The sequence below is a fragment of the Rana temporaria genome, chromosome 12 (genome assembly GCF_905171775.1).
Source record: "Rana temporaria chromosome 12, aRanTem1.1, whole genome shotgun sequence".
In the NCBI taxonomy this organism is placed as follows: domain Eukaryota; kingdom Metazoa; phylum Chordata; class Amphibia; order Anura; family Ranidae; genus Rana; species Rana temporaria.
Genome location: NC_053500.1, coordinates 101,350,932 through 101,370,891, shown reverse-complemented (window position 1 = coordinate 101,370,891; position 19,960 = coordinate 101,350,932). Strand labels below are relative to the sequence as shown.

At 46.5% G+C, this 19,960-nt stretch overlaps 1 protein-coding gene across 12 annotated transcripts in view; it reads left to right on the top strand.

Moving 5' to 3' along the window:
• Positions 1 to 19,960, top strand: part of SRCIN1 (SRC kinase signaling inhibitor 1) — a 461,563-nt gene that overhangs the window by 99,440 nt on the left and 342,163 nt on the right. For all 12 annotated transcript variants that reach the window (XM_040329863.1, XM_040329861.1, XM_040329866.1 and 9 more), the window contains exon 2: positions 10,624 to 10,728. In XM_040329863.1, the coding sequence (XP_040185797.1) occupies positions 10,624 to 10,728 (105 nt within the window). The remainder of the gene's footprint in view (positions 1 to 10,623; positions 10,729 to 19,960) is intronic.

Sequence of the window (19,960 nt, the reverse complement as noted above, 5' to 3'; positions counted from 1 at the left end):
GGAAAATCTTTCAGCCCAGTGGCTTGGAAGATAGTGACCACAGACGCCAGCCTGACGGGCTGGGGAGCGATTGTGGATGGTTCCACTCGCCAAGGTATTTGGGCAAAGCCAGAGAAGCTTTTACCCATCAACATCTTGGAGCTCAGAGCTGTTCGACTAGCCCTCAGGGCTTGGACGTCGAAATTGCAGGGGCTCCCGGTGAGAATTCAATCAGACAATGCCACGGCAGTGGCATACATAAATCACCAAGGGGGGACCAGGAGTCAGGCCGCTCAGAGAGAAGTGAGCTTGATTCTCTTATGGGCAGAGGCTCATGTGCCCTGCATATCGGCAGTATTCATTCCCGGAGTGGACAACTTTCAGGCGGACTTCTTAAGCCGCCAGACTCTATGGCCGGGGGAATGGTCTCTGCATCCACAAGTCTTTCAAGCACTCTGCCAAAGATGGGGAGTGCCGGACGTGGATATCATGGCATCGAGACTCAACAAGAAGCTAGACAGGTTCATGTCCCGCTCAAGGGATCCGATGGCCTGCGGAACCGATGCTCTGGTTTGCCCTTGGCATCAGTTCAAGCTTCTTTATGCGTTTCCCCCGCTCCAGTTACTACCCCGCCTGCTGCGCAGGATCCGGGTGGAGCACATACCAGTTATCCTGGTAGCTCCAGCATGGCCCAGAAGGGCTTGGTACTCACTAATCCTAAGGATGGTAGTGGGAAACCCTTGGACTCTGCCTCTAAGGCCAGACCTGCTATCGCAAGGTCCGATCCTCCACCCTGCCTTACGGCATCTAAATTTGACGGCCTGGAAGCTGAATCCTTGATTCTCAGGGGTAGAGGTCTGTCTCAGAAGGTAATCTCTACCCTAATCAGAGCCAGGAAACCGGTCTCTAGGGTGATTTATCACAGGGTCTGGAAGGCCTATATAGGCTGGTGCGAGTCCAAGCTATGGCTTCCTCGCAAGTTCACCATAGATAGAGTTTTAAGTTTTCTCCAGCTAGGAGTGGATAAAGGATTGGCATTAAGCACAATCAAAGGACAGATTTCTGCCCTGTCAGTGTGGTTTCAGCGGCCACTGGCCACCCACTCGCTGGTTAAGACCTTCCTTCAAGGGGTCTTACGTATTAAACCTCCAGTTAAATCCCCGCTTTGTCCGTGGGATTTAAATCTTGTTCTGTCGAGTTTACAGAAACAACCGTTTGAGCCGTTGGCTGAAGTTCCTTTGGTTCTACTGACAAGGAAGTTAGTGTTTTTGGTTGCCATAGTTTCCGCAAGAAGAGTTTCGGAACTGGCAGCCTTATCCTGTAAGGAACCATATCTTATATTTCATAAGGACAAGGTCGTTCTCCGCCCTCATCCTTCCTTCTTACCGAAGGTCATATCCAGTTTTCATTTGAACCAGGATTTGGTATTACCATCCTTCTTCCCTAAACCTACTTCCAGAAAGGAAGGGTTGCTGCATACCTTGGATATTGTCAGGGCCATGAAGGCCTATCTTAAAGCTACAGAGAAGATCCGGAAAACAGATGTCCTGTTTATTCTACCGGATGGGCCCAAGAAGGGGCAGGCAGCTGCAAAGTCCACCATTTCTAGGTGGATTAAGCAATTGATCACTCAGGCCTACGGCTTGAAAGGGTTGCCTCCTCCAGTATCATTAAGGGCTCATTCTACTAGAGCCATGGGCGCCTCCTGGGCAGCGCACCACCAGATCTCTATGGCTCAAGTTTGCAAGGCGGCAACCTGGTCTTCTGTCCACACATTTACAAAATTCTACAAGTTGGACGTAAGAAGGAATACTGATACTGCCTTCGGGCAGGCAGTGCTGCAGGCTGCAGTTTGAGACCCTCGGATTCCGGGGGCTCCTCTTTTTTTGAGTTAAATTTAAAATTTAAGATTATTTTTCTCAAATAAGTTGGATTTATTATGATTTGAGTATATCTCTAAATTAAATCCTTTTGTCTTGGAGATGTTCTCCCTCCCCTCATTGTAAGCATTGCTTTGGGACATCCCATATAGTAATGAATGCCGCTCTGTGTCCCGTGATGTAACGATAAAGAAAAAGAGATTTTTAATACAGCTTACCTGTAAAATCTTTTTCTTGGAGTACATCACGGGACACAGAGCTCCCACCCCTCTTTTGAGGACCATTTTGGGAGGCATACTGCTTGCTACAAAACTGAGGTACTCCTCCTATGGGAGGGGGTTATATAGGGAGGGGCATTTCCTGTTTGAAGATTGCCAGTGTCTACACCTGAAGGTACTCCATATAACCCATATAGTAATGAATGCCGCTCTGTGTCCCGTGATGTACTCCAAGAAAAAGATTTTACAGGTAAGCTGTATTAAAAATCTCTTTTTTCCTTTTCCTGACGCATCTTCATGGCAGCACACACTGGGTTGTGACTCCGCCCCCACAACCTGATAGGATTGGTAAGCTATAAATTTGAAGAGGAGACACCCCGCACCGTTCTCTGTATATATCATCATTAAACAGCAGGTGGGTATATCTGTGTGCTGCCATGAAGATGAGTCAGGAAAGGTAAATTACGGAAAGGTGAGTATACAATTTTCCGTTTTCCTGACGCATTCATGGCAGCACACACTGGGAAATAACTCGCCAGACGGGAGGGTGCAAGCAAATAATATTTATTCCCTATAGTGCAGAAGAATTTGCCCTGGCCAAGTGAGCGGCGTCCACTTTTTAGTGGGAGATAAAGGTATGCCTGGAAGACCAGGTTGCTGCTCTGCAGATGGTTTCTGATGAAATACCACAATATGCTGCCCACGATGTTGCCGCTGCCCTGCCCAGAGGCAATTCAGTTGGCATGTGCTGCGCTATATAAGTTTCTCACTCACTCACTGGTCGAGTGCGCCCTGATGCCCTCCGGGATTGCCAGTTGTTGAATGGAGTATGCTTTTTCAATAGTTTTGACCAGTCAGGAGGCGATGGTACGGGAAGTGACTGCTTGGCCACGTCTGACTCTGTGCGGTATAACCAAGAGGGCATCCGTCTTCCGAAGGTGAGTAGTAGCTGAAAGATAGTTGGAGATAGTGGATTTAATGTCCAGAGCATGAGGTTCACCATTTCCGTTAGTAAGGTATGGAAGGATGTCCTAGTTGTAGTGGAAGGACGAGGCTATCTTTGGTAAGAAACGATCTGAAGGCCTCAGTACCACTCTGTCGGGAAAGAAAACTAAATAGGGCTCCTTAGACATAAGAGCTTGTATCTCTGACACCCTTTTGGCTGAAGCAACAGCGATGAGGAAAGTCAACTTTAGAGTCAGGTCCCACAGGGAGATTGAATCAAATGGGGGAAAAAAAGGTGAAATGGAAAGGGCCTCTAGAACCACCGAAAGATCCCATGCAGGAAAGGATGGCTTTCTGGGAGGTCTGATCTTCATGCAAGCTTTCATGAATTGGATAACCAAAGGGTGCATAGCCCATCTAGTGCCTGTTTTGGCAGACAGGGCGGATATTTGTACCTTGAGGGTAACTTGAATTTAGCCCTTTATCAACGCCCGACTGCAGGAATTCCAGGATTTGGGATGGATCTGGAGAGATGAGATCCCAGCCTTTAAGTTGTGCCATCAGGATGAATTTTTCCCAGACTCTAGTGTAGGTGGAGTTTGTGGTGTTCTTCCTGGCTTGCATTAGAGTCGCTATAACCTCTTGGGAGCAACCTTGTTCTCTCAGCTTAATCCTCTCAACCTCCATGCTGTCAGGTGCAGCCTGTCTGGAGCCGGGTGGAGGAATTGACCTTGGTATAGGAGGTCCGCTGATACCGGCAGGTGGATTGGAGGTCGGGTGTTGAGCTGTAAGAGGGTCGTGAACCATGGCCTTCTGGGCCAGAATGGTATCACCGCGATTACTGTGGCTGAGGACCTCCGGAGTCAGGATAGAAATTTCGCTATCAGAGGAGTTGGGGGAAAGATGTACCCCAGATCGAAGTCCCATGGGTGAACTAAGCAGTCTGTCAGATTGCGTCTGAAGGCAGGGCCTCTCTGAGGCTTGGGTCTCCTATCGGAGGGAATAAGCCCTGACTTTCCCTCAGTGACCTTGGAGATCACTGAATCCAGCTTTGCACCGAACAAGTTTGTGCCATTGTACGGTATCTTGCACCATTTTGACTTTGAAGCCGTGTCAGCGACCCAGGGCTTTAGCCATAAGGCTCTGCGGGCCATCACTGAGGCTAGCATAGATCTAGCAGAGGAGCGAATGAGATCGACTAAAGCCCCTGCCATGAAGTCGCCGGCTAATCTGATTTCTTGCAAAGAAGAGATTATCTTCCCTTGGTCGGTTCCTTCCAGGAGGGACTTTTCAATATTGGCCGCCCAAGCAGAGATGGCTTTATTTATTTTATTTTTTTAAGTGTATTTTGTGCGTGTACTCGAGAGGAGCCGGACTGCAGGAGTTGGGAGTAGGCAGGCCTCCCCCAGGGGCAATCTGCCATCTTTCTCCATGCCCCGGGTGGCAATGGCGGGTGTGTGAGGGGGTCCTCCCACACAGCCCGCCCTACCTGCTCCGCTTTGAAGCCCAACGGGGCAGAGGGACTCCCTATAAGGGAGTGAGAGGATTAGCCCGCTCAACCAGCCCCATTAGTCCTTCGCCTCTCTTTTAGAGACCGCGTGGTCAAAGTGTGTGTGTTAACCCAATTTAGAGTGCGTGTGTAGGTGTGGTGGTTTTTGTGGGAGGGGGGTGGGCGTACTAAGCACAGGCTTACCTTGCATAGCACAGCAGAGATGGCTTTAGATACCGCTGCTGTGGTGATAGCTGGTCTGCAGGCGCCCCCTGCCGTTGAGTATGCTTTCTTTAGCTCCAGATCGATTTTACGATCGAGTACATCTCAGAAGGTGACTGCGTCCTCAATTGGCAGGGTAACGTGCCTAGCGAGCCGCATTAGGGACTAGTCAACAATGGGAGCATTAACGAGGGGAATGACCTTGGATTCCTTTAAAGGGTACATTTTGGTGAGTTTATTGGAAAGGCTAGGCCACTTGTCTGGTTTTCCCCATTCGTCTTTAATGAGATCTTCCAATTCCTAAATGAATGGGAAATAACTCGGGGTCCCTTCTAAGTTCTGGAAAGTATTTCCCGATTTTCTGAGGTTCCACTATGTCTTCCTCCCAGCCCATGGCTTCCTTAACGGAGCGGGCAAAAGGTTCAACTAAGCCGAAGTCGAATCCTGATACTAACTCGCGCTCCTCATAATCCGAATGTATTTCTGCTACCTGGTCATAAGGGCCGGGTGCTGCTGATGTGCCCGGGGTAGGGTCATTAGATAGAGGGGTCGAGGTCTTCAAGATTGACTCCCGTACTGACTCCCTTATGAGTTCTGTAGCCACTCTGGCGAATGCCTCTTTCTCCTTGGTTGCTTCATTGAAGCAAGTGCGACAAGCTTGCTTCCCTGGCAATACTGGAGCACCGCACACCCAGCAAGCGTTTGCTGCAGGACGGGTATGGTAGCTCAGTTCGCGGTGAGATGAGGGTGACTGTCTGCGGTGAGACCAGCTGTGACTTTACCGATGGTAGCGGGAGGGTGATCTTGAGCGGCTTCTGCGGGACCTCTTGCTTGATGCATGGCTGGATCTCCCTCTATGCCGCGGGCTTGCGTCTCTAGACCTGATGGGACTGCCAGAAATGCAGCGTTAGTGGTCAGGCTCTCTTTTGTCTCTTCACTACTTACCTACCTTGTTTGCTGGTGGTGGTCTGCGAGGGCAGTGGGCTCCATGAAAGATGCAGAGAGAGACATAATTAGATGTGGGAGACTAAAGGGAGAACACTAAGAGGGGAGCCAATAGAGGGCAAAAAGGCTGGTGCAAAGCAGGGAGAGGCAGACCTACCTGACTGGCGAAGATTCCGGGAATAGGGCAGAGCAGCAGCCTTTAGGGAAGAAAAGACAAAATTTACGTCTTTTAAAACCGTCGCGGCGCTGATGATGCGCAGTAGCGTCTCGCTTGTCCCCGCGCCATCTTGGATGAGGGCAAAGCAGCCCGCCGGCGTCATCATTCCGCTGCGCGCATGCACAGAGCGGCCGGGGGGACGCGGCGGTCCGGGAGGACAGCAAAGCCCAGCAGACCCTGTGGGCTAAATAGCAAAAACATACGAGAAAGAGAGACAGTAATGGCTAGCATAGATCCAGCAGAGGGGACCAGAGCGCTGGAGATATAAAAAGAGGTGCCACTGCGGAAATCCAAGCTTTTTTTAAAGCTTGCTGAAATGCCAGGATGAATCCGAGAAACAAACCCCTGAGACCACCAGAGCGGGGTTCCCACCATAAAGCTCATTTAGAGACTGTACAGGAGGGACTTCCAAACAGGAGAGGCTTGAACCTGCTGGGGCGATTGCGGTAAGAGGCATGCTTGACGTCCAATCTTGTCAGGTGAAGATAAAAAAAGAGAATGGTGCGGGGTGTCTCCTCTTCAAATTTATAGCTACCCAATCCTGTCAGGTTGTGGGGGCGGAGTCACAACCCAGTGTGTGCTGCCATGAATGCGTCAGAAAAACAAGATTTAACTGACTCAGAAATATCAAAAATTGTAAACGTTCTTACAGAGGGATTGCTTACAGAGGGATTGAAATTGCTAAGACATTGGGGTGTGATCCAGTGGCAGCCCGTCCATATGGGGCACAGGGGCGCCTTTAATCCATGCATCTGGCCCTAATCTACATGCAGGGCGCCGGATGCATGGATTCCAATGTTTTTTTTTTTTTTTTTTAGAAGCACGTAATAAATATTCGCTATTGTCTTCCTGATTCTCCTTCTGGTCAATCAGAAAGCGGGTCCTGAGACCCGTTACCCAATTGGCCGAGAGGGAAAACAAACCTTTTGGCCGCCGAGAGGAAGGAAATGCAGGGGAAGCCGCTGAAGCTTAGAAGGAGACGCAGGGAGAAAGCCTCCGCCTGCCAACTAGAGGAAGCGCTGCCTGTAACCTAGATGGGGGTAGGTGCGGGGCTAGTGACCGACCAGCTGGGGGGGTGGGTGCCTGAAAATATACACCACCAGCCGCCACTGGCGTTATCGCACAACCATCCAACGGTTTGTTGCAAATAGTCAACAGGGTTGCAAGTAACGTGTTAAGAAAAAGATGCAAATTACCTGCCATTTGAGCAGAATCAAACGTGAAGCTACCGGGAACCCATTATCCTCCAGTGCTGTGGAGTCCCCAGAAGTACAAGGTGTTCAGTGCTCAGAGACATGGACTAGTTAAGGGAGGCTGAAACCCGACCACCACTGAACAAGACACAGAAGTTGAAACATCAAGACTGGGTTAAGCTTTTTCAAATGTTTTAGACTGATGAGATGAGTGACTCTTCACGGACCAGATGGATGGGCATGTGGCTGAATCGGTAACACACACAGAGCTCCACTTCGACTCAAATGCCAGCAAGATGGAGGTGGGGTACTGGTATGGGCTGGTATCAAAGATGAGCTAGTTGAACCCTTTTGGGTTGAAGGTGGACTCAAAATCAACTCTCCCAAACCTAGCGCTGGTTTTTAGATGACACTTTCTTCAAGCAGTGGTACAGGAACAAGTCTGCATCTTTCACATGGACCATGATATTTATGCAGGACAATGCTCCATCACATGCATCAAAGTACTCTACTGCGTGCCTAACCAGCAAAGGCCCTGAAGATAACATAATATTGACATGGCCCCCTTCCTCACCTGACCTAAACCCTATTGAGAACTTGTGGGCCCTTCTTAAATGGGAGATTTATGGGGAAGGAAAATGGTACACCTCTCTGAACAGTGTCTGGGAGGCTGTGGTTGAAACTGACAGACTCCATGAATTGAAAGCTTATGACTGTTATTGAAAAGAAGGGTGGCTATATTAGTCATGTGTGTGTTTGTTTTGTAAATTTTGAGTTGTTTAATATTCTTACTTTGTGAACCAGACCCATTGAAAAGAACATATTTTCAAATATTCTGCGGTATGGATGCAGTGTAAGCCAATAGAATAATGCAGCCTTCTCAGGGCTTTCCCAGAGTTCCCCAACTCTAAGGTTCCGTTCACACCTAAGCAATCTGAATCGCGGGGTGCTTATGAGATGCCATTACTTCTGGCACCCCAATCAAGGCACGATTTTTCTGTATGATAAAATGTAATGCATGATGCTTCTCATTTTTAAATGACAAGCGTCACGTGTTGCGATTGCAGCATGATTTATCGCGGCAAAATCGTGCCACAATTGGGGTGCCATTTAAGTAATGGCATCGCACAAGCTTGCCGCGATTTCGAAATCGTGGGCAGAATCACGCTAATTCGGATCGCTCAGATGTGAACAGAGCCTAAGGGCACTTTTACTGCTAGTTTTGAAGCGAACCAGTGTGAAACGCCTATTTATTAATGGATTGTTTTTGCTGCGCTTTTGCGGCGTTTGCTGTTTATAAAGGAGATGTGGCTCAAAAACTGCACCAAAATTCTTAGTGCAGGGCGTTTTAAAGGCGGTTTCTATTCATTTTAGCGGGGAGTGTGTTTTTTTTTTAAAACTTCCCAAACTTTACCGCAACGCAAGCGCACCACCCAATTTTGGACACATTCATTGAACCATTTTTCTTGAGCTTTTCAGATGCTTTTTTGTTTTTAACACAAAAGCACTTGAAAAACTCCTCCGTGTGAAAGGGCCCTAAGCATTAGATGCCAACCATGTGTGGTACATACAAAATAAAAGAAACTGGCATAGTGCTCACTGCTGTCTTTATTTAGGCTTAAAAAGGGTTCAAAACACTTAAAGGGGTTGTAAAAGGATTTTTTTTCCCTAAATGGCTTCCTTTACCTTAGTGCAGTGCTCCTTCACTTACCACATCCTTTAATTTTGCTTTTAAATGTCCTTATTTCTTCTGAGAAATGCTCACTTCCTGTTCTTTTGTCTGTAACTCCCCACCATAATGCAAGGCTTTCTTCCTGGTGTGGAGAAAGCCTCTTGAGGGGGGAGGGGGCGAGCAGGCAAGTCAGGACACTCTGTACTTTGCAGATAGATGAAGAAGCTGTGTGTTAGAGAGTGTCCTGACTTGCCTGCTCGTATCGCTCCTGTGTCAGCACGCACACCTCTCCGACATCGATTTCCCCCCCGCCACCGACCTCCTCAAGCTGGCAACCCTGGGCATGATCCATATGGTCCATCTGGAGATAGCAGCACGTTGTGAGAGAGCCGGGGGCGGGGGTGTTGTGATGTTTGGTATCTGGTCCATGGTGAGGTCCATCTGCCTAAACCCCCCCCCCTCTACCCAACGAACAATGGATTTCCCCTGCAGTGAATTTTTGGTGACTGTAACAATCCAAATGCTTCAAAAATATGCCACAGGTAATTGTGTTGAACATGTGTTGTGATACTGCAGTCAACATTCATAGTGCCACAACTTTCATATTGAGATGAGCTCAGGTGGGTTTGGACTCGCTAACGCGGAGGAGCTTATGCGTGTTGGGGATATATATTCCCACTAGGAAGCAGTCAAAGCAGACAGCCAATCATAGGCACATGCCCCGCCCCACAGCTGTGATGTATACAAGAGTCATATTTACATGTGGGGCAGGGAATGCCTATGATTGATTGTCTACTTTGACAGCTTCCTCTTGGTTATGAACACGCTTGAAACGATCCCTGCTTGCAAACAACTGTTCAATACGTTAACTCTCCTAGTACAAAATAGTATGGATGTAGTATGGCATTGTCCAGAAGATCTCGGTGTACAGTTGTTCAATGGATCATAAAGTAATGGTTTGCATGGTTGTGATCCTGTGCTTAAATAAATATTATATTTATTTTTTGGACATTGAGGAATTAATAATGTGTATGTGTGTGTATATATATATATATATACTGTACCTTTTTTCTTTAAAGTTACCCTTGCCATTCTTTTAACTTTCCTCTAACTGTCTAGCCTGTGGTTAGAGGCCGTTGTAAAATCTTTGTCACGCCACTCTAGCATTCCCTAGATAGTAGCTGTGTAAAAACTGACTTTACCTTCAGAAATCAGATATGCACAGCCAATGTGTATAGTAAAAATGGGCCCGGCTCATCTGATTTTTGAAGTTAGTTGATTGTTACGCATTTTTCACAGCTGCTATCTAGATATTGCCAGAGAGCTGGGATATCGGAGAAAGTGCAAAAAAAAATAGCTTTTTACAGCTTCTGGGCGTTAATGGCATTGGTCACATTACACCAAATCTGTGTCCATATTAAAACGTACTAAATCAATCCCTATATGCCAGAGTACCTCCAGGTGCCTGTATGTCTGTTTCTATTAGAGTGTGCCCAAGGAGCACTCTATTATGGAAAGAATATCCTCCCATCTACCTAAGCGTTATAGACTCAAATTCCTAGTTGAGGCTTCCAGTTGCATAATACAGAACCCTGGGTTTGTTTCCTATAGAGAAAAAATAAATAGACATGCAGGCATGTGGAGGTGCTTAATCTGGTAAGTATGTAGGTGTTTTGTAGGATTAATGTGGCCAAATGTACACTTTAAGAAGGCAGGTCCAATGTGCTCTCCTTGTGTTGAAATGGCTCGAAGCTGAGAGGAAAATGATGTCTGTTAAAATTAGTCACTGCATACAGCAGGAGACTCCCTGGTGGGAATATAATTCTGTTCTCTGTCTTTACACTGCCTTCTTTTTCTTTCCAGTTGCTTCAAGGCTCTTCACCTATACTGCTTGCAGGGAGTCCTGATGCTTTGATGTACAGAGAGACACAGGAGAATGCAGTGCCTGTGTGCCTAGATAATCCATCGGTAAGGACCCATGTTTTTCTTCTTACCAGATAGTACTTTATGTGGACAAGCTGAGGTGTTTGTGGGGGGGGGGTTAGATTAAAACTATTCTGCAGCTTGTGTATATGCATTTGGTTTGTAGGTTTTGTCTGATGTGAAGGGAAAACCCCTGAGCATTATTCAGGTTCAGCATTGCTAAAACATGTGCATCATCCTTGAATCCTAAGCACCATTTAATTTCACGCTGATTTAGCTAACCTGGTGTTCTAGGTCCTTTGTGTATTCTTGCTGCTGCCAGGTGCAATTGGGGCTGGATGAGCGAGCACATAATATTCTCTGTATACAGCTTTCCATATAATTATTTCAGACAATAGCGACCCTATCTGCAAGCAAGCTAACTGCATGTGACCTAAGGCTCGATTCACACCTATGCATGTTGTTTTTAAAGCGTTTTTGCGGTGCTTGCTGCGTTTTTTGACACACGTTTTTACCGCGATTTGCGTTTTTATATAATATATATATATATATATATATATATATATATATATATATATATATATATATATATATATATATATATATATATATATAATTTTTTTTTTTTTTTTTTCAGACCACCTTACAACAGTACCTCTGTATTTCCAGTTGAAGACCCTCTCTTCTCTCCCAGCAGATTCTGCTGCAGCACCTTGCTGCACCGTTCCCATCCCTGGCCTCTTACTAGGGGTTCTTCTGACACCCAGGCCTCTCTCACTCCTCAGATTCCCTCAGTCCCCTGGACTTGCCTAGTCGTCCCACCCTCTCAGCCTTCCAGACTCACTTAGCCCTCTCTTGACTCTCCCAGCCCGATGGACATGGAATCCTTTCCTCCAGCATGGAGAGCTGCCTGTTGAATAGAACACCTCTGTCTCCTAACAGGAGCATACACCTGTCACTGAAGCCCTGAGCTATGCCAAAGTCCATCATTATAAGGGTTGTGTACATCTGGACACACAGCCTGTCGGTCTCCTGCAAGACCTGGACACTGGGTTGGAGATTATTTCCCTCCCAAAACTCTTTGAAATCTCCAAAGACCAATTTGGGAATGCCAAAATCCAGAGAAAACCATATTGATATTTGCTCACAATTGATAACCTGGGGCCCGCACTCTGCATACGTGTGAACCCTGTGTCCCTTTACAATTCTTTTATGCAGTGGCATGGCCTAACCTTGTCACAGTAACTAAGGCTCGGCGATCTTGTCAGTTTTTGGCTAAGGAGATTCTGCCACACGAAGGCAGGCATACAGTGTTCATTTGACAGTGCTAGCCAGGTGGGCTACCGCAAAAAATCCAAAGGCAATAAATCTTTTCTCAAGTGGGGGGGGGGGGTGGGGTTGGGGGATAAATGCCTGCTGCACAGAGAAAGATAGGGTGAGCTATGACTCCTCCTGTATGTCTGACATCTGTTTTTATCGACTAGAGACCTAGTTTGCCCTGCTTTAGTGACACGATATGCCATGGTGTGGCTGGACTGGCCACCAACAACATAGCAACGAATGATGCTCTAACATAGTGTGCAGAGCGTCATTCATTGTTATGGTGTTGGCAGCCAGCATGTGCACACCATGGCAACTTATGATGCTGATTCAGAGCCAGTGGCATGCAGGGAGGCCACCAGTATTCAGGAGAAGATGGATGTCTGGCTGCTGCAGATCTGCTCTACCTCCAGCGCTCTGCTGGGTAAGCTCTGATATGATGGGAAGACTTGGTGATAGGGGAAATCTGGTGTGGTGGGGGGATGCTTGCATATAGGGGGACTCTGATGTAGGGGTGCAACGGATCAAAAAACTCACGGTTCGGATCGTTCCTCGGATCAGGAGTCACGGATCGGATCATTTTTCGGATCAGCAAAAAAAAAATTGCAGCCTCACTGTGCCTCAAATTGCCGCCTCACTGTGCCCCAAATTGCCGCCTCACTGTGCCCCAAATTGCCGCCTCCCTGTGCCTCAAATTGCCGCCTCCCTGTGCCTCAAATTGCCGCCTCCCTGTGCCCCAAATTGCCGCCTCACTGTGCCCCAAATTGCCGCCTCGCCAGGGTGGAAGAAGTGAGAGGGCAGCCAGCAGGGCTGGATTTCCTTTCCCTGCCACCCCAAGGCCAGGTTTTGCAATGCACCCCCTCCCCACCAACCTAACCACCCCCCCGGAGAATAGCAGTTGGATGGCAGGGGCGGCATGGTTAGTTCAAATATTTTTTGTTTCTTCTTTTTTTTTTTATTACATTATCATTTTTTTTTTGTAGCTTGTCGTTTTTACTTTTTTAATTTTTGTATAATTTTCTTATTTTTAATATTTTTCTTCTTCTTTACTTTTTAATTACTTATTTTTTTATTAATTGAATTATTGTTTCTTCTTTTTTTTTACATTTAACTTTATTGCTATCACACAAGAGAAAACAATTCTCTGTGTCATAGCAATTGAAGGTGACAGGTTCTCTTTGTTAACCCTGTCAGCTCCAAAAACAGTCCTCACAGTTGAGATAAGAAGAGCACAGCTCACCCATCTCACTGTGTGCTATTTGCAGCAAGGACAGGAGACTCGTCAGCTGGGGGAGGAGGAACGAACGGACGGAAGGCAGCTGGGGGGGGAACGGACGGACGGCAGCTGGGGGGAACGGACGGACAACAGCTGGAGAAGGGGGGGAACGGACGGACGGCAGCTGAAGGGGGGGGAACGGACGGACGGCAGCTGGAGGGGGGGGGGGGGGGGGTTATCAGAGCCAGCAGGGAGAAGTGTGGGGGGAACGGATGGCAGGCAGCAGCACATTGTCTCTGCTAGAAACCAACTGAACTCACCGCCGTCTCCACTCCTGCTCGTACACAGCCCCACCTCCTCCTAAGCCCACGCTGTAATAGACAAAACACATCAGCGCATTGGACACGCATTCTGTCTATCACAGCGTGGTTAGGAGCAGGCGGGGCTGTGTGCAAACAGCGGAGACAATTTCAATGTGTTTTTTTACCGCTTTGCTCTGCAGTCCCGCGGCACGCCACGGATCACGTGTGTGCCGATCCGAAGTCATTGATCCGTGCGGATCACGGATCAATGACGATCCGTTACACCCCTACTCTGATGTGAAGTAAAATTTATCAGAGAAGTCATGTTGATCATCACAGCCTCCGTTTTTATTTTTTTACTCTGTGTGTGCGTGTGTGTGTGTTTTTTTTTTTTTTTTACATTTTAGACTGGAGTGCTTTGTGATTTTTGCGTATTTTGAAAGGGTGAAAAAAAAAAAGGTTGGATTCGTTTTATCTCCAATTTCATACAGATTTTCTGCAGTATGTTTAAATTGCTTACACGGCCTGCTTAGTGAACCCCCTTTCAGCAGTAAGCCCCGTTTTTATGGTGAGCTGCTATGGCTATAGCTATGGCACTATTCAAGAGAGTACTCAAAATAGAAAGAAATTTTAATAAGTGTAACAATTACTTGCTCTTTCTCAGGATTTCCAGTGATCACCAAGGCTGGTGTTTCCAGCATTTGACATACCGTATTTTTCTAACGATAAGGCGCACTTAAAATCCTTTAATTTTCGCAAAAATTGTCAGTGCACCTTAAAATGTGGTGCGCCTAATGTATGGTTGTGCTTTGTGACCTAGAACCGATTTTATGTGGTACACGGCGCTCAAAAATCTGTCAACATGTTTTAGCACGGACTTGGTAAGCTACGAAGCTGCACTGCTTGGATTGAGCATTACGGCCATCGTAGTCAGGAGGTGTGTGCATTTATTCATTTTCTATACCCGCTGCCCCAAAAATGGCTCCTGTTAAGAGACATGCTTATGAAGTGGATTTCAAACTCAACACTATCAGTCACGCAGTACAACATGGAAATAGAGCAGCTGCGAGAGAATTCAACATTAATGAATCAATGGTACGGAAGTGGAGGAAGCAAGAAGACGCCCTGCGCCAGGTAAAGAACACCAAACAGAGTTTCCGAGGTAACAAAGCGAGATGGCCACAGTTGGAGGACAAAATTGAACAGTGGGTTATTGAACAGAGAACCGCAGATAGAAGTGTCTCTACTGTCTCTATTTGACTCGAAGCAACAGCGATTGCACGCGACATGGAGATCAACGACTTTCGAGGAGGTCCCTCTTGGTGCTTCTGTTTTATGAAAAGGCGTAATCTCTCCATCCGCACAAGAACTACTATCTCACAGCAACTGCCAAAGGATTACGAAGAAAAGCTGGCCATTTTCCGCACCTACTGCATGAACAAGATCAATGAAAAGAAGATCCAGCCAGAACACATCACCAACATGGATGAGGTCCCCCTCACCTTTGATATCCCCGTAAACCGTACTGTCAAGAAAAATGGGACCAGTACGGTATCTATACGCACTACAGGAAACGAGAAGTCAACCTTCGCTGTATAAATAAAAAATAGTGCTGCGCTGTAAGGATAGGGAATAATGTATATCTCATAAATACAATGTATAATGTATAATGTATATCTCATAAATACAGTGCTAAAAATAAGTGCATCAACACAGTATAAGGGCCCTTTCACACGGGCGGATCAGTAATGATCCGCTCCGTGTGTCCGCAAAAGCTCAGCGGGGATCCTCCGTAAAGTCCCAGCTGAGCTGGCAGCTGACAGGGCAGTCCCCGCACACTGTGCAGGGACCGCCCTGTCTTTCCTCCGCTCTCCGCTCTGTGGGGGATCGGATGAACACGGACCGTATGTCCGTGGTCCGTGTTCATCCGATCCGGCAGACGGATTTTCTTCGGATCTTTGCAGAGGCGGACAATTACGGGTGTCAGCGGATGGTCATCCGCTGACACCTGTAATCACATAGGGACCCATGTATGTCCCGTTTTCATCCGCAATGGACGGATGAAAATGCCGTACGTGTAAAAGGGCCCAAACAGTATACGACTTCAGTGATGCATAATAACAAATCCAAGGTGAAAACAATAAGTGCTGGGTGAGTAGGACAGCTAACGCTGCTACAGTCACATGGTTACAAAACTATAAACATGGGTGATAGCAAAAACATATACAGTGAAGATAACATAAGTGTTCATGCAGGAGCAGCAGGCTGGACGCTACTGGAACGCATGTAATAGAGTGCTGGTGCCAAGTGTTCAAACATATAGTGCTTGCCTGGGGAAAGGTTCAAATTTCCTTAAAGATAGTGCAGATGTCCCCTTACCTTACTGCTGTAAGGTAACAGCATAAAACAACTCTATGTGGATGAGTGCAGCAATGAAATTCATGTTGGAAGTGGCAATGGTCCTCACACGGGAAGATAAAGGAGAGCACCAATAGTGTAATAACGTAGGAACAATTTAATGGTATAAAAACAGCTTATACACTAGGTACTCACAAAGGTAGTTTTAAAATAGGCATATAAAAAACGAGTGGCGGACTCGCTGGCATCACATCCGGTACCTCTTTACTGGACTCTTGCGCGCATTCATCACTCACAAGTAACAACTTCAGGAGTGATAAGAGGTGTGTGGAGTGAGCTTAAATAGTGGGGTTCCTCTCATTAGCAATAGTTTGTCAGCTAATGTGCGCCGAAAGTGGGGTAGCAGCCATCTTCCCGGCAAATCGGAAGTGGGGCAATCGCCATAGGTTTCTTAGGATTACATAATCCTGCGATCCCCAGAGATGTTCTGAATAAACATTAGAATTAGAATTAAAATTACAATACATTGATGTGCCCCGGGGCCAATAAAATGTGTATGCAATACATAGAAAACAGAACTGAGTGCCCCGCCTGCGAAAGCAGACGCCGTAAGTCTGATCGCGGCCATTTTGGAGAAGGCCATCTTCTTGGGGGTCCGTGATACATGCACGGAGTCTAACCAAATCCCCATGCCGGCTAGATCTGCACACCGCTCACTGGTCACCCCCCATTGGTAAAGGCCGACTAAGTCGGTGTAGCGCTGTAACGTGCCGCTAACACTCAACGCGCCAGCGAAGCGAGTGCCGGATGTGGGGTGGTGGCCATTTTACTGGGGCCGGAAATGGAGCAGCGGGGCAGGAAGTGTAGCTGGGGTGTTTATGGCCCAATGGGAAGAAGAAAAGATTTTTTTTCCAAACCACCGGACGAATTGTCCACATATAGAAGATATATCAATGAAATCGTGATATTGTGGAAAGGGGGGAAAAAGAAACATTACTTGACTTCCTGCTAAATCTTAACATCAATGACAGAAATACTATTACTGACTTCCTTCCCAAGACAGTTTAATAAGATCACATTCCTGGACCTGGAAATCGAACAAAAGAACAACGTACTAAGTTCCAGGACTCATTTTAAGAACGTAGATCGTAATAGCTATTTACCGTTAGAAAGCTGCCATCATAAGAATTGGCTGTACAACATACCCAAGGGACAACTAATGCGTCTTCGACGGAATTTCACAGACAAAAACATGTTCCTTATCCAAGCTAAAGATATATGGGGGAGCGCGTCATACAAAAAGGATACGACAATTTAATTATCACTCAAAAAATCACAGAAATTGCAACTATGGATAGAAAAGTCCTAATGAGTGATAAACCTAAACAAAAAGTACAGAAAGATCTGGTGCCTATCATCATTGATTATAGCATTCAACACAAACAAATGGAACATACTGTTGGCGGACAGAGGCCTAAGGACCGTTCTCCCTACACATCCCAAATTTGTGTATAAAAGGGCCCCTACAATCAAAGATAAAATTGTGAAAAGTGTCCCGGAACCGCCTAAGGTGGGTTTCTCCTCTTTCTTTACCGGCAAAGGCTTTTTTACGTGAAAAAGGTGCTTTGCATGCCTGAGAACGAAAAGACCGAACGAAAAAAAGAGAGAGTTTGTTTCAACAAGTACAGGAGATGCTCATGAAATAAAAGATTTTTTTTGTTGCAACACAGAGGGAGCAGTGTATGCCCTTGAATGCAGCTGTGGTCTGCAATATATAGGTCGGACAAAAAGGCTGTTGCGAATACGAATAAAATAACACGTAAAAAACATTCTGAAAGGCTTTGATAATCATAGCGTATCAAGATATTTTGCCACTCACCATAATAAAGATCCCTCTCGTTTAAAGTTTGGGGCATAGAGCCCTATGTAAGACATTGGCGAGGGAGCCACAATGTTGGAACATTAAGGCAACTCGAATCCCGCTGGATTTTTATTTTGGATACCTTTGCTCCCCGGGGTTTAAATATTGATTTTGACCTTAACTGTTTCCTCAGTGATTTTTTTTTTAAATGTTTTCTTTTTACAACCCCCCCCCCCCCCTCTCCATAAGAGATATTTTCTACCTCCCCCTCCTGTCCCTTTTTAAGGATCTTCCCAATTGTTTGCCCATTTGTTATAGGCACACTTTAGTCCAGGGGTCCTCAAACTTTTTAAACAGGGGGCCAGTTCACTGTCCCTCAGACCGTTAGAGGGCCGGACTATAAAAAAAAACTATGAACAATTTCCTATGCACACTGCACATATGTTATTTTGAAGTGAAAAAACAAAATGGGAACAAATACAATATTTAAATTGAAGAACAACTAAAGTTAGGCCTTGTAGACACGATAGGTTAACCAGAGGACACCGGTCTGAAGGACCGTTTTCATTGGTCCAAACCGATCGTGTGTGGGCCCCATAGGTTATTTAACCATAGGTAAAAAAAAAGCCAACTTGCTTTAAAATTAACCTATGGATTCCTAACCGATGGTAAAAAAACAATCGTTAGTAGGCACGTCCATCGGTTAAAAATCCATGCATGCTCAGAATCAAGTCGACGCATGCTTGGAAGCGTTGAACTTCGTTTTTTTTCAGCACGTCGTCGTGTTTTACATCACCACGTTCTGACACGATCGGTTATTTAACCTATGGTGTGTAGGCATGACGGACCATCAGTCAGCTTCATCGGTTAACTGATGACAACGGTCCTTCAGACCGTTGTCCTCTGGTTAACCTATCATGTGTACAAGGCCTTAAAGTTAAACCAACAAACTTACCAGTATTTCAATAGGAACTATGGGCCTGCTTTTGGCTAATGAGATGGTCAATGTCCGGTTCCATATTTGTCACTGCTAGTCATAACAAGTGATGCATTTAAAATTCAAGCCATCATTTCAAGCCCCCCTCACCATCGCAAGCCCCTCACGATCATTGCAACCCTCCCCCTTCATCATTATAAGCCCCTCATTGCAAGCCCCCCCTCACAATCATTAATTGCAAACTGATCATGATGATTGCAAGCCCCCCCACCTCACCATCATCATCATTACATCATCATCATCATCATCATCCCCTCATTGCAAGCCCCCCCTCGCCATCATCATTGTAAGCCCCTAATTGCAAGTCCCCCCACAATCATTAATTGCAAGCCGATCAAGATCATTGCAAGCCTCCCCCATCATCATCATCATCATCATCATCATCAGCCCCTCATTGCAACCCCCCCTCACCTTTGCAAGCCCCCCTCACCATCATCAGCCCCTCATTGCAACCCCCCCTCACCATTGCAAGCCCCCCACCATCATTAGCCCCTCATTGCAAGCCCCCCCCACCATCATCATCATCATTTCATCATCATCAGCCCCCCCTCACCATCGCAAGCCCCCCCTCCCTCCCTCACCTCACCATCGTAAGCCCCTCACAGCCTTACTGTGCCAAACTGCTGTCACAGTCCCGCTGTGTCACGAAGCTCACAGTGTTGGTAACGGTTCTGGCGCGCTATGATAAATGTCCCGCCCTCCTCCTCCTCGACCAGCTTGTGTGATAGACAGAACACTGGCTCTATCACACAAGCTAGTCTAGGAGGAGGAGGGCAGGACATTTATCATAGAGCGCCAGAACTGTTAACACTGTCATCTCCGTGACACAGCGGGATCACTGTGTTACAACCTGCCGTGTAACCGGCGTTGCTTGTCAGGGTGAGGTGGGCCGGTTAAAAGTCCTCCGGGGGCCGCATGTGGCCCGCGGGCCGTAGTTTGAGGACCCCTGCTTTAGTCTAATCATCTCAGATAGTGACTTCAGAATATCTCTCCTACTTTATAAGTTTGTAGTATGTTACAATGATGTCTTGCTATGTGTGTTTTTTGGGCTAACTGTTGCTGTATGTAATTATTGCCAATATGGCGGCTCTTTTACATCATATCCGGTATACCCTACTGAGTTACATAGTTACATAGTTACATAGTTAGTCAGGTTGAAAAAAGACACAAGTCCATCCAGTTCAACCACAAAAAACAAAATAAAAAAACACAGTAAAATCCTA